Source organism: Muntiacus reevesi, chromosome 17 (genome assembly GCF_963930625.1).
Source record: "Muntiacus reevesi chromosome 17, mMunRee1.1, whole genome shotgun sequence".
Lineage (NCBI taxonomy): Eukaryota > Metazoa > Chordata > Mammalia > Artiodactyla > Cervidae > Muntiacus > Muntiacus reevesi.
The window spans coordinates 41,329,302-41,353,442 of record NC_089265.1 but is presented as its reverse complement, the minus strand read 5'-3'; the positions used below and the strand labels follow the sequence as shown (position 1 = coordinate 41,353,442).

General features: G+C 40.7%; 1 protein-coding gene across 4 annotated transcripts in view; it reads left to right on the top strand.

Annotated features, from left to right (window-relative positions):
* The window catches only part of DOCK8 (dedicator of cytokinesis 8), a 222,900-nt gene that overhangs the window by 126,951 nt on the left and 71,808 nt on the right, over positions 1-24,141 (top strand). For all 4 annotated transcript variants that reach the window (XM_065907912.1, XM_065907916.1, XM_065907913.1 and 1 more), the window contains 9 exons: positions 9,245-9,362; positions 10,879-10,949; positions 12,006-12,144; positions 12,758-12,859; positions 15,990-16,085; positions 16,732-16,966; positions 19,302-19,466; positions 20,545-20,714; positions 23,340-23,435. In XM_065907912.1, coding sequence (XP_065763984.1) covers positions 9,245-9,362; positions 10,879-10,949; positions 12,006-12,144; positions 12,758-12,859; positions 15,990-16,085; positions 16,732-16,966; positions 19,302-19,466; positions 20,545-20,714; positions 23,340-23,435 — 1,192 coding nt within the window. The remainder of the gene's footprint in view (positions 1-9,244; positions 9,363-10,878; positions 10,950-12,005; positions 12,145-12,757; positions 12,860-15,989; positions 16,086-16,731; positions 16,967-19,301; positions 19,467-20,544; positions 20,715-23,339; positions 23,436-24,141) is intronic.

Below are 24,141 nucleotides of genomic sequence, written 5' to 3'. Positions count from 1 at the left end.
AAAAAAAAAGTATGTGAGGCAGATTACAGAGATTGTATAACAAGGTATAAAATTTCTGGGTGAAAGGAAATTTTGGAGAATATACCAGGTGCTAAACTCTGAGGTTTCTAACTTCATTTGCACTCAATGTATTTAAAACACCAAAACCTCTATCTAACACCTTAAGGGACAATATTCACTCTTTTTTTTTTTATTTTTTTTTTATTTTATTTTATTTTATTAGTTGGAGGCCAATTACTTCACAACATTTCAGTGGGTTTTGTCATACATTAACACGAATCAGCCATAGAGTTATACGTATTCCCCATCCCAATCACCCCTCCCACCCCACAATATTCACTCTTATCCTTAAGTTATTTTAAACTTTGTAAGCTTTTATTTTAAACTTAAAAAAAATCTCATAATTTTCTTGGGGAAGCATCCTTTAGTGCCTGTAAACAATTTAATAAGAAGACCACCTTATGATAAAGTTCTGGTGAGCCTCATTGTTGACCAAAGAAAGTGTTTACTGCTGTTCTTAGAAGCAGCAGTGGTTATGGGCACAGGATCTTGCATGAGCTTCAGGGCACCTGGATTTGCGTCACACGTGCCTTTTGCCAGCTATCACCTTGTGCAGGTTCTACAGTACAGCCTCTCTCTGCCTCAATTTTATCATCTGCCTAATGAGGCTAAATAGCAGTACTGTCATTGGGGCTATTAGCTACTGTTAGAATGGTGCCTGCACATAGTAAGAAATACATGTTGTTAGCTACCTTTGCTATTACATCTTAAATACATTTTTCTGGCAGTGAAATGTGAATGACATACAAAACCACCTCTCCAGCTTCTCACGTTGCATAGATAGCTCAAAATAGTATCTCTAGATTTGCTTTTTCTTTGGAATGCTTGAATAAAAGACATCAGGTACCTATAAGATACTACTTATTTTAGTAGGCATTTGAATTTCATTCTGCTCAACTCAAAGTCTGTTGCTTGAAAGAAGTAAGAGCCACTGGCCTTTTTCTATAGTTTTTGAATGAGGGCATCTTATTCATACAATTAGTTTGCTACATTTCCACTTCAGCAAATAGTTTATCAATTCTTTGGCTCTGTCTTTGCAAAAACGGTTGGAGAGAGAGAGTTTCACAACACCAGGGAAAGAAAAAGAAATTACTTTGAAATTGCCAAAGTAGTTAGGTTGAAAGTGTTTATTTAGAAACCTGGAGAGCTTTTTATATCGAAAGCTGTTTCAGTAGTGTTGCATCAGGAGAGGTGGGTTCCAATTTACTGTCCTATCTACTTCAATCCAGTGCATATTGCTAACGGCCTGCTGTTAAACCAACGCTTGTGTCTCTAGCTACAAGAAAGCTAATAAAACAGAGAAACCAATTTATCTGATATCTTATTCATCTTTTCTCCCGTTTCAACAGCCATGTTCCTTTTAAGCCTCTCAAAGCACCTGTGCTGCTGTTGCTTTCAGTCACTGCGTCGTGTCTGGCTCTTTGTGACCCCGTGAAGTTCAGCATGCCTGACTGCTCTGTCCTCCACTGTCTCCTGGAGTCTGCTCAAATTCATGTCCGTTGAGTTGGTGATGCCATCCAACCGTCTCATCCTCTGCCACCCCGTCTCCTTCTTCCTTCAATCTTTCCCAGCATCAGGGTCTCTTCCAATGAATCGGCTGCTCTCATCAGGTGGCCAGAGTGATTTAGCTTCAGCTTTAGCAGCAGTCCTTCCAATGAATATTCAGGACTGATTTCCTTTAGGATTGACTGGTTTGATCTCCTGGGATTCTCAAGAGTCTTCTCCAGCACGACAGTTTAAAAGTATCAATTCTTCAGCATTCAACCTTCTTTATGGTCCAATTCTCACATCCATACATGACTACTGGAATAATCATAACTTTGACTATACAGACCTTTGTTGGCAATTAAAACATATTAAGATGTATCTGAGTCAGGTGCTCGGGCCTGGTGCACTGGGAGGACCCTGAGGAGTCGGGTGGGGAGGGAGGTGGGAGGGGGGATCGGGATGGGGAATACATGTAACTATATGGCTGATTCATGTCAATGTATGACAAAACCCACTGAAATGTTGTAAAGTGATTGGCCTCCAACTAATAAAATAATATTAAAAAAAATTAAAAAAATTAAAAAAAAAAACATATTAAGATGTATCTATTTCCATATTAATTACATATACCTAATGTGTAATTTTATAACAACCTGCAAAAATGGGGGGGGAATTTTTGCTTATTGTTAAACTTAGTAGTGTTACTGTCAACTGATAAAATGTTGCATTTGATAAGCATTTAATTTTAATTTAAAATTCATTAATTTTTATTTTGAAGTTTTACTTTTTATATATATATATTTTTTTTACTTTTTATATTTTTGAGTTAATCATTTTTGAGGGTCTCGGACATTTTTGTAGAATTCTGAGATGTTCACAGATCTCAGGCCCTGTGTCTATCATCCTGCCCACAACCGAGGCCCAGCCCAGGGTGAGAAATCATCAAATGCTTGCAGACTCAGAAGAAAATGGATTTTAATGACTCAGTGAAACTGAAGGAGTGCCCCTACAGAAGGAACATTTTAGCATTTTCTGAGAGATTGTGAGGGAGAGAAAAGGATGAGAGAGGGTGTATCAGAAAGATACAGAAAGAGAGAAACTGAGGGACACTGAAAGAGAATCAGAGACACACACATGTTTTAAAGACAGAAAGAGAGAGAGGAGGGAGGGAAGGAGAGAGGGAGTAAGTGAGGACCACCGGGAGATACATGAGAGGCATCAATTGAAAGATGGAGAGAGAGACCCAGAGAAATTGATCCTTTCGTTAACATGTTTTCAGATCTCACTGCCCTGCAGAGTATTTAAGGTTGCCCTGTAAAGTTCCCTCAGCTGTTTTACATTTATAGTCTTGATAGGAAAAGAATCTTCATTTGTATCATATCTTGCAATCTTCTAAGTTCTTCTTGAGTATCATTGCATTTGAGACTTAACTCCAGCCTTTTTATTACAGGTGAGGAAATTGACTTGTCCACCTTCTATTTGTAGAACATTTGGCAGTTTTTTTTTTTTTTAAGATAACTTTATTTATTTATTTATTTAGGCTGTGCTGGGTCTCTGTTGCTCCGCGGGCTCTCCTCTAGTTGCAGTGAGTGGGGGCTATTCTCTAGGTGTGACGTGCAGGTTTCTCATACGGTGGCTTCTCTCGTGGAGCACAGGCTGTAGGGCCCTTGGGCTTCAGTAGTTGTGGCGTGTGGGCTCAGTAGTTGCCGGCCCTGGGCTCTAGAGCCCAGCTCAGTAGTTGTGGCACACGGACTTAATTGCTCCTTGGCATGTGGGATCTTCCCAGGTCAGGGATCAAACCTGATTTCCTGCATTGGCAGCTGAATTCTTTACAACAGAGCCACCAGGGCAGCTCCATTTTGTAGTTTTTTTGTTTTATTTTATTTTTTTCATTTTGTAGTTTTTTTAAAGAATATTCTCACTCAGTATCTTACCTGATGAGGGTCACTAATCATACAAGCTCACCTTCCCTGGCGTAAAAGCAGCTTCGGTTATATCATTATCCACTCTCTGTCAATGGACATTTAGGTTGCTTCCATGTATTGTTGTAAATAGTGCTGCAACGAACATTGGGGTGCATGGTATCTTTTTGAATTATAGTTTTCTCCATATATGTGCCCAGGAGTGGGATTGCACGATCATCTGGTAGTTCTATTTTTGGTTTTTTAAGAAACCTCTATGCTGTTCTCCCTAGTGGCTGTACCAATATCCATTCCCACCACCAGTGTAGAAGAGTTCCTTTTGCTCCATACCCTCTCCAGCGTTTGTTATTTGTAAACTTTTTGGTGATGACCATTCTGACTGGCGTGAGGTGGTGCCTCACTGTAGTTTTGATTTATGTTTCCCTAATAATTAGCAATATGTAGCATCTTTTCATGTGCCTATTGGCCATCTTTATGTCTTCTTTGAAGAAATGTCTGTTTCAATCTTCTGCCCATTTTTTTTATTAGGTTGTATGCTTTTTTACACTGAGTTATATGAGCTGTATGTGTATTTTGGAGATAATCCCCTTGTCAGCTGTATCACTTGTAAATATTTTCTTCCATTCTGTAGTTTGTTTTTCTGTTTTGTAGGGCAGCTTTTCTCTTTGTTTCCTTGCCCTCGATGAAAAATAGGCTAAACGGAGGAGAAACCAAACTGATGTTTTCGACATTGTGGCTTTCAAAGATTTCAAGGTCCCTTGAGTTAACCCGTTTTCAGCAAAAGAAATAGAGGATGAAAAAAAAAAAATAAATAGAGGATGATCCCCAAACCATAAAAAGCAGAGAAAATTTGGTCAACAATTGGATCTAATAATGGCCAGATTCCACAAGTTAACTTCTGACTTCCTGGGGCTGCTCAATGCCAACAGTTTAAAAATAAGTTGAGGGGCTGTTGCTGAATCAATGGAAAGAATTTGGAGTTTCTAAAATAGTCTATAATCAAGAGAAGCCATCTGAAGTGACTTTGGAAAGAAAATTGTTGATGAATACCAAACATCCTGTTCTGTGTTGTGATGCACCTGACTGAAGAGAAGCAATTTTGCCCACATTTGGGAAAAGATGAGATTATACTAAATGCCTACACTTACATTAGGCCTGTAGTTACTAAAGAAGCTTCTGAAATAACTTTGCAGTAACGAGGGATTCCTAGTTCAGTTATAGTCGACATTCTCAAAAATCATCTCAGTCTTCCCTGGTGGCTCAGACCATAACAATCTACCTGCGATGCGGGAGACCTGAGTTTGATCCCTGGGTTGGGAACATCCTCTGGAGAAGGGAATGGCTACCCACTGTGGTATTCTTGCCTGGAGAATTCCATAGACAAAAGAGCCGGGCAAGCTACAGTCCATGGGGTTGCAAACAGTCAGACACAGCTTAGCGACTGACACACACACACATTTATAATTTACCATATATAAAATGTATGAGACTGTTTATCAGTTTATTGATAATTATTCTTATCTGGTTGAGGCTCTGTGGATTACTGAACCTGTAGGTAGATCTTTCCTTCCAAGAAAAAACACTATTTCCTTACATTCATTTCTTAGAAATCATGCAGATTTAACAAAACATATCACTTAGCATTCTTGCCATTAAGAATTATGATGATCCTTGGGAAATGCATCTTCTTAAAAAAATTCTTAGGCAAAATCATTTAACCTCTCTGGGTTAGTCAGTCTCTGGGCCACAGAAAAGGAATGTGGACTGAATTCTCTGGATGTTTCTTTCCTGCTCTGTATTCTGTAGAAAGTGCATTCATACAGGGCAGAACGCTGAGTGCTCATGGTAATGATGTTTGAATGTAGGGGCCAGCAACCCCTTTGGAAGCCACGTGCAAAACTGTCGACTGGTGTTGGGAGATGTGTAGGACAGGTAGGTGGTGCCCTGGCTTGGGATGTAGGAGAAAGTGTGCTGACAGCTGACTTGCTTATCCAGGCTTGCTGGCCTACTACCATTGTGATTTACACAGACCCTTTCATCTCTCTACTTCAAAGCATTTTTATGAACTCTGGCTCATTATTTCTTCTAGCACAGCATAAGAAAGGTTGACTGGTATCTTTTCAATTAATTTAAAACTGAAGAAACTGAACTATATAGAATTAAAAGGGTTTCTTCCAGAAGTACCCTGAATTGCAGAGAGGCAAGACATAGAAAGTGTTCATTCTAACTTTAGAACTGAAAAAAAAAAAAGGAAATAATCTTAGTGCTTATTTAAAGTTTTGTATATAAAAATGTTTGATAAAAATATTTAACATATAGAGGGAAAAAGACTAGAAGAACATATGCTAGCCTTGGCAGTAATTTTGTGTTGGGATATCAAGTGGTTGTTGTTTTATTCTTTCTACTTTTCTGTACTTTGCAAGTATTCAAGATGGAAGAGAATGGATACATATATTATTTTCATAATCATGTATTTTCATAATCATTATTCATAATTATTTTTGTAAGCATATGTATGTATGATCATCGTGTAATTATAAAAGAGAGAGAATATGTGAGTGGAGTGGCCCAATTAAGTAGGATGGGAGAAAGACCTCTTTGAGGATCTGACATGTGAGCTAAAACCCCAGAGATGAGAAGGAATGAGTCAGTTAGAGAACCAGGTGACGCTCTTCTAGGCAGAGAAAACTGCAGGTATAGAAAGCCCCGAGGTGAGAATGAGTTTGAAATATTCTAGGCCTTGAAGAAGGCCAGTGTGGGAAAGTGATGCCTGGTAACATCAGGGAAATTGCCAAGGGCCAGATCTTGTAGGCCCATGAGAAGACGTTTAGGAACCCTTGTAGGCTCCTGACATCATCTGTTTTACACTTGGGAAAGATCCTTCTAACCAACATATAAGGAGTCCAGTGAAAGGGGCAAATCTAGGAGAGAACGCAATGCAGAAAGCACTGTGGGAATCCAGGATGTGAGAAATGAGGATGATCTGGAGTGGAGGGTGTAGGTGGGGTGTGCATCCCACTTTAGCTCTGTGGAATAACACTCATCACCTCGCTATCATTAAGTTCTTGTTCATTAACATTCCCTATGGCCCTAGGAAATGAGTGCAATTACTAACCCCAACTGGGGTTAGCTTAGGAAAGGCTTTGGAAAAGCTAAGCAGCTTGCCTAAGTCTGACTTCAGAGCCCATAACCACTCCCCACATGGCCACTCAGTAAACATTGGCTCTACTGGTGGGTGTGGTCGCCGCCGAGATGACCAAAAGCGAGCAGAGGAGTGTATAAGCCACACAGACACCTGCATTGCCGACCATGAACTGCCTTCTGCCGTCATTACTAATCTGTGACCTCTCCTGATGGCCTCTGAAGTTCAGGTCTACCTGCCTGCATCACAGTTGGGGTCCCTCGGTGTGACAGAGCAAGATTTGGAAGGCATCACTGAGACGGCCATTGTAGAGTCAGCGCCGAACTGGACTCTGTGCCCACTTGGAGGGTAACGCATGGAGTGAGCTGTCACTTTACCTCTCAGGGCCTCAGTTTCTCATCTGCGCGTCCATCAGACTCAGATTCACTGGCCTGGTCGTTGAGACTTGTCCAGGGTTGTGGTTCTTAGTGTTGTCACTGTTAATGCTGTTGTAGCAAGGAAGATCCATGGGGTTAATTCATGAATTTATGTAAATATTGGTCCAAAAAGACTATTTGCTTGCATTCATGCACACACACACAGTGCACACCCACACGGGGGAGGTTATCACAATGAAGAGGATAGAACTGAAGAACCGTGTCAGTCTCATCTTTGTCTTTTGGTTTTTCAGTCCCTGACTACCTCTGACATCATAAATCAAACATTAAAAATTTTCTTCTGCCTCATTCTTGAATATTGACTTTATACTTTTCCAATGGAAGCCCTTTACATATGAGTATGGACCCAATAGATGCACTGATTATATCTATTAAAGACAGAATTTGCCAGGCATAGTTGTATAGATTTGTAATGCAAAATTCACACGTATAGGTCAGTGGTTCTCAAGTGAGGGTGACTTTGCCCCTCCTGGGGATGCGTGGCAATGTCTGGAGACATTTTTACTTGTCACAGCTGAGTAGAGGGGAGATACTACTAACATCTAGTGGGTAGAGGCCAGCGATGCTGCTAAACATCCTACAATGTGCAGGAAAGTCCCCACAACAAGGAACTATCCAGTCCAAAATGTCAGTAGTGGTGAGGCTAAGAAGCTCTGGTATGGATTGATATGCAAACCCTTGTAAAGTATCACAGAGGGAAAAGTCTGGTCACCTGGTCCTCCTTCCTGATTGCTGTTCTCTTGATAATCTAATTCACACAAAGGTTGTTTTGTCATCTGAAGCCTTTGGGGCCAGAATGTGTCCTTTTGGGGAGAATGTGTAATTAGGAGTTAGAATTGTGGACCAAGAGTGAGGAAGACATGACATTTTTCCAGAGAACATGACACAATCAAATCAGCCTTTGGTGTACTGTTGATAATGAGATCCAGAGAATTAAGGCAAGCTTGCCTCTGAGAGATGTCGTGAATAGTCTGAAAAGGCCATTCTTATCATTTTATTTAATGGGAGCCTTATCTGAGGAGAACAGAGCTTAGATAAGGTTAAGAGCGTGACTCTGGAGCCAGAGTGCCTGACTTCAGCTCTTGATAGCCATTTCCTAACTATATCATTTTTTTTTTTTTTCATTTGTGTTGTGGAGGCGATGCCATGAAAATAGTATCTATCTATAGGATAATTTTGAGAATTAAAGAAACTACCCAGCTTAGGATAAATATTAATGATACTTATAAATATTAGTATCACTGTTGTTTCTTAAAGTCAGGAATATGGTTAGTTGAATGTATATGCATTCATTCTTTTATTCAACAAGTAATGTTTCTAGCAACTACTATGTCCCAGGCACCAGTATAGGGCTGGGAATACATCAGTGAGTCAAAAACATCAGATAAAAATCTGATAAAACATCAAAAACATCAGATAAAAATGCCCTCATAGAGCTTCCTTTTTAGTGGATTATAGTAGTAGTAATGCAAATAGAAAGAAAAAATATACCAAGTTATAGTCAGCCTAGTATTTGTCCTATAGTTGTTGAATGGATAGGTATATTATTCATAGTGTTGTATTATGTTACATAGCTAATTGGGCTTAAAGGAACTGTCATCTTATATAAGAAAAGAAAGTTAAACCAGTGTAATATGTCATGACAATAAAAAATTGAAACTATGGAGACTTCCCTGGTGGTTCAGTGGTTAAAGCTCTGCTCTTCCGTTTGAACCAGGGGGCACAGGTTCAATCCCTGGTCTGGAAACTAAGATCCTACATGCAGCATGGTGCAGCCCAATTAAGATTTTTTTTTTAGGTGCCACATGGAATTAGAAAGGAGAAATGAAATTAGGCCATCATCTGTGGCCATGATTTCTTCTTAAAATGAGCAGAACCTTTTTGTTTTCTTATCTTTGTATCAGACATATAGTTACCTCTGGGCAGGTTTCTACGTTCCAGGACTTTCCCAGCTGCACCAGACACCTCTCTGTGTGTAGCAAAACAGAGAACAGTGTTGGTTATTATCAGATCACTGCCGTTGAAGAGGAAGAATCAACAATAATGCATTTATTCTCCAAAAGTAATTCACTTCTGAGAGGAAAATCTCCTTCCAAACAGTCACCTTATGAGTGCAGACTTCAGCATCCCCTGAACAACTTGGTTAAAGTAGACTCTAGACCTTACTGACTGGTTCCTCCTCTTTTCTTTTCCAGAAACCTTCTCTATGTCTACCCACAGAGGCTGAACTTTGCTAACAAACTAGCGTCTGCCCGGAACATCACAATCAAAATCCAATTTATGTGTGGAGAGGATGCCAGCAGTGCTATGCCTGTAAGGACGGGAATAAGCATTTGCCTCTAAGCAGGGTGGGCTGAACTTCCTTGTCAGTTCACACAGACAAAATCCAGGGCTGATCGGTCTGCAGTGTGTTGACTCAGGCCAGTACCACTGAGCGTGTCCAGAGCACTTCGTGGCTGGTTCATTATTGGTCCCAGGATACTGATAGGGAATCCGGGTCAGCCTAAGTCGAAACTTATTCCACAGTGAGCTGTGAAATTTGGAAATGCATATCATTTTAGAGGACTGAAAAATATCATGAATTTGTTCCAACCACCCTTACAGCATAAGAAGTAGAGAGACAGGCCCAGGGTGTCAGCCATGTTTGCTGTATTTTCAGTTGTATGCTGTGATACACATCTATTCAAGTCCCAGTCCACATCTAGAGATTTTTAAAAAAAGTAATGCCTAGTAGCAAAAAACATACACCATCTCAACACCTTCTAGGAATGGATCTTCATCCTGAGGTAAAAGATAAATCAAATAAAAATACGTAATGCAGTGTCCCCTAAGGAGCCCCAAACCCCAGAATTTGTATTTTTTTTAACCAGCTGCCTATAAATGAGATGGTGGTTAGCTATTACTGTTTTAAGTCATAGAATTCTATTGAAGACATTTTTTTCCAGTGCTCCCATTCTTCAAATATTCACTTTTCATAAAAGCACCTTTTAGTTAATTTATTTTTAATGGCCAAATTGTTTTAAATTGAAGTATAGTTGATTTACAATGTTGTGCCAATGTCTGCCATATATACAGTGAAGTGATTCAGCAAACCATATTTTAATGTCCCACCTACCTTCCCAACACAACGTATCTTCTTGCAGTGGCTGTGGGGAAGAAACCCTAGGAGGAAGACTCCCCTAGTTCTCACTGCTCTCACCCCTGGCAAGTCCATCAGGGTTTCCAAGTACCACTCTGCAGATCCTGATGGTAGCCAAGGTGCCCAGCCAGGGACAAGTAGGGGCCAGACTCTAGCCTGTTCACCACTCATCAAGCTCTGGGACCTGGCATGGGCATTATCAGATCTAGAAGGGAAGGCTCTTTTTTTTTTTTTTTTTAATCCAAAAGTGAGTCCACTTGTGAAGTCATGGGCCTTTTGGGCTAACGTGTGTCCAAAGAGGAGTCTTTCTAAATAGCATAAATGTGTGGCCAGTGAAGATCCTAATGACCAAAGTACCCAGGGAAAAGAGGCTGGAAAAGGGATCTCACTGAGGATACAACCCTTTGACATTGCCCTGAAGTACAGACCTCTAGGTGGAGAGGCAAATGGAGAGAGCTCTGGCTTTCTACTCTCGCAAGCCTGCGGCCCTCGGTCACTGATGTAGCCCCTTGGGGTCTCAGTTTGTTTTTGTAGCCAGTTCTTCTGCATCAGTTGGGTCACTTGTAGAAGTCAGCCCTCTTAATTTATAAAATACAACTCTAAGAGACCAGAGCATCCTACTGGGATGATTGTTGATTTGATTTACTCAAATATCACAGTTAATTTGACCCTTTCTGTACTGGCAAACAGGTCATCTTTGGAAAATCCAATGGCCCTGAATTTCTGCAGGAAGTGTACACAGCCGTTACATACCATAACAAGTAAGTGTATCCTCCAGTCTTAGACATATGCCAAGCTTGTTTCATTATCTCCTTGATTTTCTGAATCTTCTAGGTGATTTCTCCTACCAGTTTTTTAAATTCAGGGACTAAGGGACAGAGATAGTCCATGCCAGTTCCCTGATTCTATGTTGCAGACAGTTTTTGCCAGTAACTGTGATCGGGAGAATGTATCTTCAAGAACCTAATACTGTTTTGACTTTTCTGGAACCTTCTACCCTCGTATGATACTGAGAGGTTTTATGCTGTTACATAAAGAAAAAAATGTCCTGCTTAGCTTTGAGATACTAGAGGAGCCAGAAGCAAAATCCAGTCCTCCTTGCTCTGTCTCCTTGTTTTCTATACACCACTCCACACCTGTGCCACTACCTACTTTAAGATTTAAGTTGACCAAAGGAGAAATGGAATGCTCATTTTTATGTGGGTAAATTGAGTCACAGAATAACATCTAAACTGTTATTCACATTTTCAGGATCAGATGGACTTGGCTTTGACCCCAGCTTGGTAACCTTGGCCCATATAAGTGCTTTTCTGAACCTACCCTCTTGGACTGAGATGAGGGTTAAATGAGTAATGTACATGAAGCTGTTAGTAAACTCCTGGACTTCATAATTCAGTAAAATCGGGTCCCCTTTCCTTCCTGCATCCTTCATTTGTTTTCCGCAAATTTTTGTTGAGTGCCAGCCGAGTGTCATACCCTGTTCTTGGGATAGAAATAGAAAAGGAGGTCAGAGCACAACTCTACACCTCATCCCTTGTCCAAATTAAGTTGTTGGATTTTTCTATTGTGTGCAGGGATTTTTTTTTTCCCTGACAAAGCTTTTAGTTTGTGAGCAGCCTTATGTAAGTGAAGTGTATCCAGTGACAGAAGCTTGATCTCAAGGACTTTCAGCTAGGAGCAGGCTGATGTAAAATGAGAAGTGGAACACCAAGCAGGCGAATCCTGAGGGGCAGAGGGTCCGTGGTGTTACAATTTATAGTCAGAGAAGCCGTCATTCTTGCTAAAAGTTATTCGTGTATAATGTGCTTTTGAAACAGGTCTCCTGACTTCTATGAAGAAGTGAAAATTAAGCTCCCTGCTAAGCTTACAGTAAATCACCACCTCCTGTTCACCTTCTATCATATCAGCTGTCAGCAGAAGCAAGGAAACTCAGTAGAAAGTCTCCTGGGATATTCAGTGAGTTGTTTTCAACTTGCAGATTCACACTGCGGTTGCTGGTGCAGCCAGGGTACCTGCAGAGATAAGCAACTACATTCTCTTCACTTGCTTTTTTCCTGTCAGAAGTAGCAGAGCGGAGATGACTTGACTTAGCAAATGACAATTTCAGGAATGAAAGGTAGTAGGTGATCGATACTGGAAGAATACTCATTTATAAAAAAATACTACAATGTGCATTATTTCCAAAGTAAGTGTGTGTGTGTGTGTGTGTGTGTGTGTGTGTGTATGCTTCACATATAAAAACAACTTTTTCCTCCAAGGAGGAAGAGTTATTTCTTTAAAATATATAAAAGGTAAACTGAACCTTCACGTTCAGCTGCACACAAACATTGGCTATAAAGAAAAAAATGCTACTAGTTTGGCTCTGAAAGCTGTGAATCATTGATAATACCATCTCAGGAGCTCTCAAGGAATTTAAAATGCAAAGAACTTGACAGAAATTACTGCCCAAAAGAGCCCTGGTCAATATCTAATCATCATTTAGTTGCATTTGATTATTGTGAGCTAGATAAATTGCAAGAATTATGTGCTGTAATAAATATCATTTTATGCTTTACATCGTCTGTTTCAGTGGCTGCCTATTCTCTTAAACGAACGTCTTCAAACTGGATCCTACTGTCTCCCAGTTGCTTTGGAAAAGCTGCCACCCAACTACTCTATGCATTCTGCGGAGGTAACCAGCATGCTGGCCATCAGCTGCTTCCTGTCCAGCCACAGTCTTGGACCACCTTTCCAGACCCACTTCCCATTTCTTTATACATGACCAAAGATGCTCAGTCCATTTTGGGCAGCTGTCATCTGTCAGCACAGGGTGTTTTCAGAGAGCCCTTTGTTCTGATAGGATGGGAGAAATAACTGACTTTACAACCTCATTCATTTAGCTTATTACCAATTCAGAATGTTTGATAAATTCATCCTGTACCAAGGCAGCACTGTACCTTGTATTATCTGTAACAGAGAGATTTTCAGAATAGTGTATTTTAAAAGGGAATCAAATACAGCCCACTTGTGCTAACAGTTGCTCTCAGCTTCCTTCCTTGTAAAAGTTTCCCATGCCAGATTCCATCAGTTTTCTCTTCTTGGTCGGTTGTCACAGTCCTCAGGTGGATATTGGGGCTCTTATTCCTCTAAAGATACCAATGTCAGCAGTCTTTCCCTCCTGTTTCCTGTGCTGCCATTTTTGCCCACACACTCTGCTGCCGTCCACTCGTGTAAAGGAGCCCAGTGAACGCTCCCTTCTGCCTGCACCAGCACCAGCTCTCATGCTTCTCGTTCTGGTTGGTGTGGGTTTACATCAATAAGAATTATTTTGAAACAAATACCAGACATCATTTCATTTCATGTATAAATATTTTAGTATTTTACCTTAAAAGATAAGGGATCTTTTTTAATCATCACAATACAATTGTCATACCTTAAAAACTAACAGTATTTTATTAATATCCTCAAATATCCAGTCAGTGATCAAACTTCCAATTATCTCATTAATGTCATTTTTTTAACAGCTGTTTGTTTATGGATCAGGATCCAGATAAATGCCATACATTGCTATTGGTTGATAAACGTGTCTTTTAAGACTCTTAATTTATAGGTTCCTCTTCATCTCTTTTGTTTTCCTTGCGTATTTCAAGTTGAAGAATTTCCCAGGAATTTGAATTTTGTTCCAAATTTTAGAGTCAACTTTCTTCCCTACTCTGACTACACAGCTCCCATCCCCAGGCTATTCCATTTTCAGTTTCCTTTTTTTTCCCCCTGGAGAGAGAAGCTTCCTTTGCTCTGGGTCACAGACATATTCCCGACTTTAGATCAAAACTGGTCTCAAACCACCTAAGATCAACCTGAATGTATTCACAGGCATTCCCTAATTGCTTCATGATTTGGACACACAGCCCCTTGCTGAAGTCCTCAAAACCGTCTTTTCAACATCAAGCTGCATATTCTAATTTCCTAGAATGCCCAGTTATCTTTTTAATGATGCCAAACAAACCTGGATTTGGAGACAAACAAATCTCTATCCAAAACCCAGATTCTACCATGCCCTAGTGTGAAATGGGTGAATTACTTACCCTCTCTGAGGCTCAAAGATGAAATCTAGCCCATATCTGCCTACAAAGTTGCTCTGAACATTAAATGAGATAATATATATAAAGCAATGCTTAAGTAGATATTAGTCCTTTTCCCTACTTCCCTAAGCTATCTTTATGAATATGCCCTCAACTTCTCCTAATATCCTTTAGACCTGCACTGTCCAGTATAGTTGCAACTTTTTAGAGCACATCTCAATTTGGACAGAATGTGATTTGTCCAAATTGAGATGTGCTATAAAAATAAAAATGCAAACTAGGTTTGAAAGACTTAGTAACAGAAAAAGAATGTAAAATATCTCATCCATCATTTTGTATATTGATTACATGTTGAAACCATAATCTTTAGGCTGTACTGGGTTCAGTGACACTTAGTATTATAATTATTGTCACATTAAATATATTTTTAAATATGGCTACTAGAAAATTTTAAGTGACATAGATGGCTCATATTGTATTTTTAATGATCAGTATTGCTTTTTGTTTTTGTTGTTCAGTCACCAAGTCATGTCTGACTCTTTTGTGACCCTGTGAACTGTAGCCCACCAAACTCCTCTGTCCATGGGATTTCCCAGGCAAGAATACCAGAGTGGGTTGCCACTTCCTTTTCCAGGGATTGAACCCATGTCTCCTGCTTTGGCCGACAGATTCTTTACCACTGAGCCACCTGGGAAGCCCCTGTATTGCTTTAGCTTACTGCAAACTCCAGTGTCTGCAGGAGTCAGACTCGTTCATGAATGCCAGTTCCTGGTGGAATTTGTTCACACCGGAGACTGTCTTCCCATACAAGGTCCCTCTGCTCTTCAGATCAGTGCCATGCTGGGATGCAAGACCAATGTCTTCACATCTTCCAGTTCTCAAAAGATGTTAGAAAAGCAGGCTTTCATGTGAATTTGTCCGATTTTCAAATGTTTGGCAACTACTTCAACAAAGTTTCTAACACTGGGCCAAACAGCACCTGTCTGTGGGCTGGATGCAGCCTTGGGCCCCAGTTTGTGACTCTCTCTGAGTTGGGTCCAAAGGTCCCCAACCCATGTATACGTCCTACCCTTGCAAGTAGAGCATGCACCCTTTCGTTAAAATGCAAGAGACACAAAACCTGCACTCACATGGCTGGGTGAGCGTAGGCCCTCTTCCCTCAGTGATGTAAGATGACAATTCCCTGAAGATTTTAAGGCAAGAAATGGTCTCTGAGGACTGCAGGGCTATTGACATATAAATGGTATAAAAAGTCATTTTGAGTAATTAAAGCAGGAGCCTAGAAGGACTGCTACTCAGATACATTTTGTTAAAAGGGAACAAAACTGCAGTCACTCAAAAGCATTAAAATTTCATGCCTTCTAAAGATATTCTACACTTTGTTCCGGCATTGTCCTGATTAATGGAGAAATCATTAGGATATTACTTTAATTCGTAGAATCAGGATTACCAGCTGCTGGATGCAAGCTTAAATTTGACAGATCACTCACTTCAAACCCCTCCTTTCAGCATGAGAAAACAAAGTCCCAGAGAGTCTCACTGACCTGTCAAAGTAAAAATAATTAGTTTGGTGTAGAACTGAACTTGAATCCAGGGCTCCTAACTTTTAAGGCCAAGTTGTGTTTTCCAGGGGTTTTTATATTTGTATAACCCTGATATCTACTGCCAAGTTGCTTTACTCTCCTTGTTAGTAACGAGAAGAGGGAATTGAATTGCTTTTATTTTTCCCTTTTAATACAGAAAGTCCCTTCACAGAATCCTCCCATTAAGTGGGCTGAAGGACATAAAGGAGTCTTCAATATTGAAGTGCAAGCTGTTTCTTCTGTTCACACCCAGGTAAGGAACATCAAGGTCAAGTTTAAATCAGAGCAAAAGGCTAATAATGAAGATGAGGTGCAGCAGAGAGACTCCTAAGGACAGGTCAATGAAAGATCAATGAAAAGCTTTGTGCACGGATAAAACCAAAAAAAAAAAAAAAAAAAAGACCTTTTAGTTCTCCGTGGGAAATTGGAAACCTGTTAGGTTTTATTTAATGTTGAAAGAAATAAAGACCTTATAAAAGTGTTGAAGCAGCCTAGTACCTTCACTGTCAGACATTTCTGTCTGTAACTCTGCCATTTTTCCTCCAACATCTTTTTCAGTTCTACTTTCCCTTCTTCCCCTGCCACTGACTGAGTTTTGCATCGGCCTAGGCCCTTATTTTGGCAGTGTGTTTGTCCGGTGTATTTGCCCTTGCCTATAAACAGGTCAGAGTACAAATTAATTTTTCTTCAGCTAATAATTATTGAGAGGATCTATGTTGTACACTCCACTCTGCGAAGAAAGTCATAACCTGGGTCTGAAACATCCATGTCTTAGACCTTCTGCTCTGAAACACTAGATAAGTGGTTCTTCCTAGAAGTTGCTATTTGATTGTGTTTATGAATCCACCGGTGAGGGTTGATGGGATGAGACCCACGAGGCCTGCCATCTGCCTTCCCAGGACAACCATCTGGAGAAGTTCTTCACCCTCTGCCACTCCCTGGAGAGCCAGGTGACCTTCCCCATCCGTGTGCTGGACCAGAAGATCAGTGAGTCGGCGCTGGAACACGAGCTGAAGCTCAGCATCATCTGCCTGAACTCCTCCCGCCTGGAGCCCCTTGTGCTGTTCCTGCATCTGGTGCTGGACAAGCTATTCCAGCTGTTTGTGCAGCCCATGGTCATCGCTGGTCAGCCAGGTAGGAGGCCTTGGGGGGCTGGGACGAGGCAGGCAGTGCCTTATTTTAGAAACGTGGGAGCAGGGCCAGTGGGATCTATCGAGAGTCCAGAGGAGACCAAGTCCACTACTTTTTTTTTTTTTTTTGAGACTCCCTGGGTGTTTGAAAAAAGAAACATTAATATAGGATGCTTAAGTTATAGATTTAAAAAAAAAAAAAATGTGTTGAATGACTGAAGGCAGTCCTTTAAATTCCATTCTTAGTCATTGATGGGGGCTTCCCCGAGGGCTCATCAGTAAAGACTTTGCCTGCAGTGAGGAGATGCAGGAGACTCAGGCTCAATCCCTGGGTTGGGAAGATCCCCTGAAGGAGGGAATGGCTACCGACGCCAGTATTCTTGCCTGGGAAATCCCCTGGACAGAGGAGCCTGGCGGGCTATAGTCCATGGGGTCACAAAGAATCGAACCCAGCTGAGCACACCCACAGTAATTGATGGATTCCTTTTATCTCTGAAATATTTTTGCTGATTTGACAACAAGGGAATCCAGTGTTTTAAAGAAATGAGATAACCCAGATTAAATGAAAGTAAAGGAACACTGTAAATTGAAATTCAGTGTGTTGTGATCCATTTTTTATTGAGGTATAGTGTCATACCATAAAATTCACTACAGTGCACAATTCAGTGGTTTTTAGTATATTCACTAGGTAATGCAACTACTACCTAATTCCAGACCATTTTCATCAGCTCAAATGAAACCCCATACTCCTGAGCAGTCACCCCATCCTCCCCTCCCCTCAGCCATGGCAACTGCTCATCTTAAATGCTTACTTTTAACAAATGAACCCTAAGTACAATGTGCAAGACTTCCTTTGGGAATAACATGAGATAGTGCCTGGGTCCAGTGGCTTTTCTAACTGCTTCAGAAATAGACTGGCTTCTGTAGGCATCTTTGTTTGCCACTGTTTTCAGCAGGGCTGGTATTATTTTGTGTTTTCCAGCTTAGCAGTTACCTTTGGGTATCCTCCATGCTGCCAGTACTGTGCTTAGAGTTGTAGGTTTTACAATAATAATCAGTAGGACTTGCAATAAAATACAGCAAGGAGCAGCAGCACAGGACCCAAGTCCTCAAAGGAACACAGCTAAATATTGTCGGGGGGCTGGTGAGTATCCATTTGGGAAGAAGAAGGAGCCCCCAAGAAAACTGTGTTTAGGATGGCTTTAAAGGAGGGATAAAAGGAAAGAAGCCAAACTGGGAACAGTGAGATGAGATGAGATTGGCAAAAGCAGAGAACAAGAGTGTCTGGCTCACCAAAACAAGTGGTTCAGAAAAAAGTATCAAAATACACTTGTCTGGGAGTGTCATTAGAGAAGGAAATAACACTACCGGCCCATGTAATAGGGTTAAGTTGATGGGGAGGGAGTAATGAACGTGTAGCCTGGGACACACAGGGGAACTTTCAGAGCTAGGGAAGAGCGTGACCTCTGAATCCCTGGGTGTATTGTATCCTGGAGGGCATCTTCAGTACCGGCACAGACAAGGCATCCTGTGTTGTCAGAACTTCTCATACGTGTAGCTGGTGCCTCTCCAGCTAGATTCCTGCGGAGTGGCCATGTCTTCCTCGCCTGGATTTTTTTCTACTTTCCACCCCCACATTTGGCATACTACTTTGTAGGCCATCCCCAGCTATGGACGCATTTGCTAGACAAAACATTCATACACACATTTTGAGCTGACATTTGGGACTCTAGAGTGTTGGAACAGGCAGAATAGTTGGAGGCGCTCATTCTCAAAGTATTTATTCAGAACTCATCTGTGTCAGGCATAATAGAAGGCATAGTGGGGAGACAGCAAAGTATGAGAAATGCACTTTGCCCTAGAGAGGCTTCCAGCCTATCAGAGAGACAGAGTTTACCGCTGGAAATAGTCTAAGAACCTTGTGCTGTGGTGTCAGTTAAGCCCGGGGCCGAGTGGAGTCAGACTTGCTTGAGGAGATGGGATTGTGCCGAGCATTGAAGAGTAGGCATGGTTTTGCTGGTGGGAGCAACGTGGGCTTTCCAAGTGAGGACAACAGCATGAGCAAAATTGCAGAAGTGAGACGCAGATGTGATGGGGACAGTATAAAGACTGCCTTATTTGAAGGAAGTTGAATTTGAACAGGAAAGGGTAGTAGGTGGAGTAAGTGGGGTGGAGCCAAATTGTGGAGGGCTTGGGCTCCTAAACCCAGAGCCTCTACGGTGAAGCATTGTTTATACAGGCCCAGGGACGGACAAAATACACGTACGTTTTTAGGTTAATCTGTGCACCAAGAATCTGTGTTTTGCAACAGCCCATCTGTTTTTCTCTTGGTTCCTCAGCCAACTTCTCTCAGTTTGCCTTCGAGTCCGTGGTGGTCACCGCCAACAGCCTACACAACAGCAAGGGCCTGGGCAAGGACCAGCACGGGCGGAACTGCCTGCTGGCCTCTTACGTGCACTACGTCTTCCGCCTGCCGGAGCCGCAGAGGGACGCGCCCAAGTCAGGTACCGTCACCCCACCCCGCTGCTGCAGGATGCAAAATAAAATTAAGAGCCCGGAAGTTACATTTCATTTTTCACAGTGAGAAAAACTTACATGAATGTTGAAATTGCAAGTTTATGTCTAGATTTTTCTGTCTTGCTTTCTATCAGCCTTCCTCCTCTTTTTTTGTACTCTGAGCACTTATTTTTTTCTGCTTGTTTGATAATCTGTCACTGATCTTTATCCAAGTTGGTAATTTCTAACTCAGCTGAGAATCTTTTTGTAAGAGCTAGGGAAGTAACAACAGATGCCTAAGATTCTAGGAGATTAATGATAAGGAAAAAATATGTCTTTGATAGCAGTGGTAAGCAGTGGCTCCCAAACTTTACATTATGAAAAAAGAAATTCTTTTTCTCATTTCCCCCAAACTAAACTGAAATAATATTAATTCATTTCTCCACTCAGTCAGAACATCTGGCCAGCATGATATGAAAAGTAGCATCAATCCATTAATAAAATTCCAGGGCCCTAACAAAGGAACTTGGCATGTTTATTAGTCCATGTAGCCTCATTTCAAGTAAACCTATAATTTCAAATGTTTTTTAAAATACTTGTAATATTCATAGACTTACATAATCACCTTTGAACAAATGTAAATACTTAAAGGTGAAACACATTGTTATATGTAGTATATTCATATTCTTATAAGGTTCAGAGGGCTCCTTGGATTCTCAAATCTCAGAAATGCAAGACTTATAAAGCTGTCATCATTTAAATATTAATAAATAAAAATACCCACATTTCCAGCTTGTCTTGAGAAATAATAAGCTAGACCTGAGGAGCAGCTGAGGAGCAGCCCTTGTCTTTGGATGAGACATGTGCTTGCAGTTTACCACAGTCCTCACCCCTCCCTACTGCCTTACACCCTATCTTTCCCCCCAAAATTGTCTCCCTTAGGCATTTGCTAATAAGACCTAATTCTGAGACCTAATCTGGTGAGTGTCTGCTCTACTATCTACCGCATCCCTCCTTGGTTCCTTCTCAAACCCAGTAAGTGACTCTGATCCCTTTCTGTTGACATCTGTACCTGGTGGGTTGCAGGTGGCCCGGCGGTCCTCCCGGACCCTCGCTATCACACGTATGGACGCACATCTGCTGCGGCTGTGAGTTCGAAGCTGCTGCAGGCCCGGGTGATGAGCAGCAGTAACCCAGACCTCGCGGGGACGCACTGTGCCGCAGATGAGGAAGTTAAGAACATCATGTCTTCAAAGGTAAGGCAGGTGTCAGACCCTGGATAGAGACGTGGGCTATTTAATTTCTGACTAACACTTGGAGAGACCACACAAAATCAGCCACTCCTCCTGCCTATTGTCTTGGTCAAATGCACAGCTTTCAAGTTGTTAAAATTCTTTTATTTTGAAATTACTGAGACCATTCTGAAAGATGTAGAGGCAAGACTGGCATTTGGGGGTCTGACAGAGTTAGTGGACTTTGGTGGGAAGTTTCTTATACCTTGAGTTTTATTTTCAGGGGAAATTAGCTCTAACGGCTTTTGATGCCTAGAAAGGGTTTTTTCATTTTGTTTTGTTTTATTTTTTAATACCTGCCTTTTAGATTTGTTAACATCCTTAGATTGATTATCCTGTGTAAGAACCCCAAAGATCACAACCAAGTTTTGTAAACAAAAATTGAGATTTTGAAAGGGTTGGTGACTTGCCCTAGATTGTTTTCCTTTCATGAATTCTTTATTTTCTTCATAAACTTTTTATTTTATAAAAGTTTTGGATGTATAGAATTACACCTATATATAACTGAAAATTTTTGTGTGCTCAATAGTTTTCTGGTTATTAATATTTTACATTAAAATAGCACATTTGTCACAATTAATGAACCAAATATAACATGTTATTAACTAAAATTTATATTTTATTCAGATATTCTCAGTTTTTCCTGAATATATTGTTTCTATTCTATTCTATCCCACCCGGGATACCACATTATATTTTGTAGTGATATCTCCTTAGCTCCTTTAGGTTATGACACTTTCTTAGATTTTCCTTGTTTTTGAGGACTTTGACAGTTTCGAGGCATACAGTCAGGTATTTTGTAGAATGCCTCTCATTTGAAATTTGTTTTAATTGTGATACAATTCACATACTAAAAAATTCACCCTGTTAAAATGTATAATTCAGTGGTTTTTCATATATGTACAAAGCTACCATGAATTCTTAATCTATTTTTCTTTTCAGTTATCTGTGACCTCAAGGTGGCTAATCTTTTAGAATAAAGTCATTTTCTGTGATGAAGGCAAATCAAACTCTTTAGGTTTTGACATCATTTCCCTTGAGATGCCCGCTTGAGACAGTATGTTATGAGACAGGAAATCTGGAGACCAGAGTTGGGTCTTGATCTGTTTGCCCTCAGGCCTGTGGTCACGGGCAAGTCTGTTCCTGCCCTGAGCCTGATTTTCCTTGTTTCTGCAGAGGTTCTGAACCCTGGTGAATGTAAGAATCATCTATAGATCCACTTCTAGAGATTCTGATGATATATAGGTTGTATCATATGAAATCGTGTGAAATACCCTTTTTGTTTTACCGAATAAATGCAAGGATGTGCTGCAGCTGGTTCATATCAGTTTCTGAGAACTGATTGTTAAATTTCCAGGAATTTTCTGAGCCAGTTGTTAAACACAGACATTATTAAAAATTAAATTATATCAATTAACCCATAAGTTATATGAAAAACAAAGGTTATCTAAATGCATTGTGGTCTCCTGGAACAGAACAGGACACAAGTGGAAAAACTGGTGAAATTTGAATAAAACCTATGGTTTAGTTAACAGTTAATATGCAATGCTAATCTCTTAATTTTGACAAATCTACCATAGTTATGTAAGATATTAACATAAGAGGAATTTGGCAAAGGGTATCCAAGAACTTTCTCTGCAACATCTGCAACTTGTCCATAAATCTGAAATTTTTCCATTTTTACAAGGGAGTACTCAAATCTCATCCCTTCGTAAGTATTTTACTACATTATATTGTTATCTGTATTCTTGAGGTTATTTATGTCTGTTGTTTTTGTGCAGTGGAAATACTATATAGTCGGTTTGCTACTGCATATCTCTTCCCAACACCATATTCAGTAATGTCATGTTAACTTGCAGTCAGGCATGATGGAAGCATTCACAGCACAGAAATTGGCAAATTCTGCAGATCAGCCCCTCCCCTCTGAGAGCTGGTTGTTCCACATTTGTCAGCACCCCGTGGTTCAGTTTCACATCTAAGTCCCCTTTAGGCAATATCATTTTAGATTGCCTAGGGGAGAAGTGGATAGCAGCTATTACTGACATTTGATTTTTACAGTTTCCTTTAATGAAAGTGAAGATTTTAAATTTCTCTGTGGACTGGGTTAACAATTTTTAAATTATTCGGTAGTGAGGGGAGAAAATCTTGTCTAGAAGAATCAAGCCTGATCTTTCTTTCAGAAGTGGGTTTTTTTTGACAAATTATTAAATAGTGTAGAGAAGACTGGGAACAGTACCATGTTAACCCACAGAGAGGCACTGTTCCCACACATTTTTTTCCCCTTCTCTTCCAGTTAAGTCAGAGACTTGGTTGAAGGGAATGTTTAGCATCCTGTGGTTCTTAACTAGGATGTGACTCTAGGTGGCTCCATACCAGCTAAAAGTGAATATCTCAGAAGCAAGTAGAATTAGGTATACTTTACCTTATTTGCTTTGTTTTACGTTTATTTTTGGCAATTGTTTTACCTTTGTAACCAGGAAAAAAAAATACATTAACAATGAATTCTAAGCTTGTGATTTCCAGGCCATTGGCTCATCTTTCTAGGGGCCACTGTGGGTTGACTGTGGAGTCCTGGTTTGTGTATTTCAGATTGCTGATCGCAGCTGCAACCGGATGTCTTACTATTGCTCCAGTAATAGTGATGCTCCAAGTTCAACAACAGCCCCCAGGCCAGTCAGCAAAAAGGTACCGAACAGGGCCGTGTGAGGACACGTTGCCCACCTTCTCACTGTAATTAAAAATAGTACTGTCCTTCCTTGTTCCTGCCCTTCTAATGTACACACCAAACACACACACACACACCAAACACACACACACACCACACCACACACACACACACCACACCACACACACACACACACACATGCACACACACTTTGGCAGCCCTGTTCCAGATTCCCCATTTTTTGACCACCCAATTACCTCCTAACTCAGTGGTTCTCCAACTTACTGTGCATCAGAAGTACTTGGGTGGTTTGTGTTAAAACTGACTGCTGGCCCCTAGAGTTTCTGATTCAGTAGATCTAAAGTAGGGCCCAAGGGTTTACATTTCTGACAAGTTCCCAGCTGATGCTAGTCCAGGAACCATACTGTGTTAGCTTCTTTTCTAGCAAAAAGAGAACTGGGGACAATTCATCCTCAACACAGTGAAGGCAGTAACTAGGTATCATTTATTTCAGTAGCAACCCACTCCAGTATTCTTGCCGGGAAAATCCCATGGACAGAGAAGCCTGGCAGGCTATAGTCCATAGAGTCACAAAGAATCAGACATGACTGAGCATGAGCATTTCAATACTATATCAGACATGAAAAGCTTCCTTGTAATTCTTTCTAATCAGCCTTACCTATGAATTCAGAGACTTGACAAGCTGTTAAACCGCTCACCAGGTCT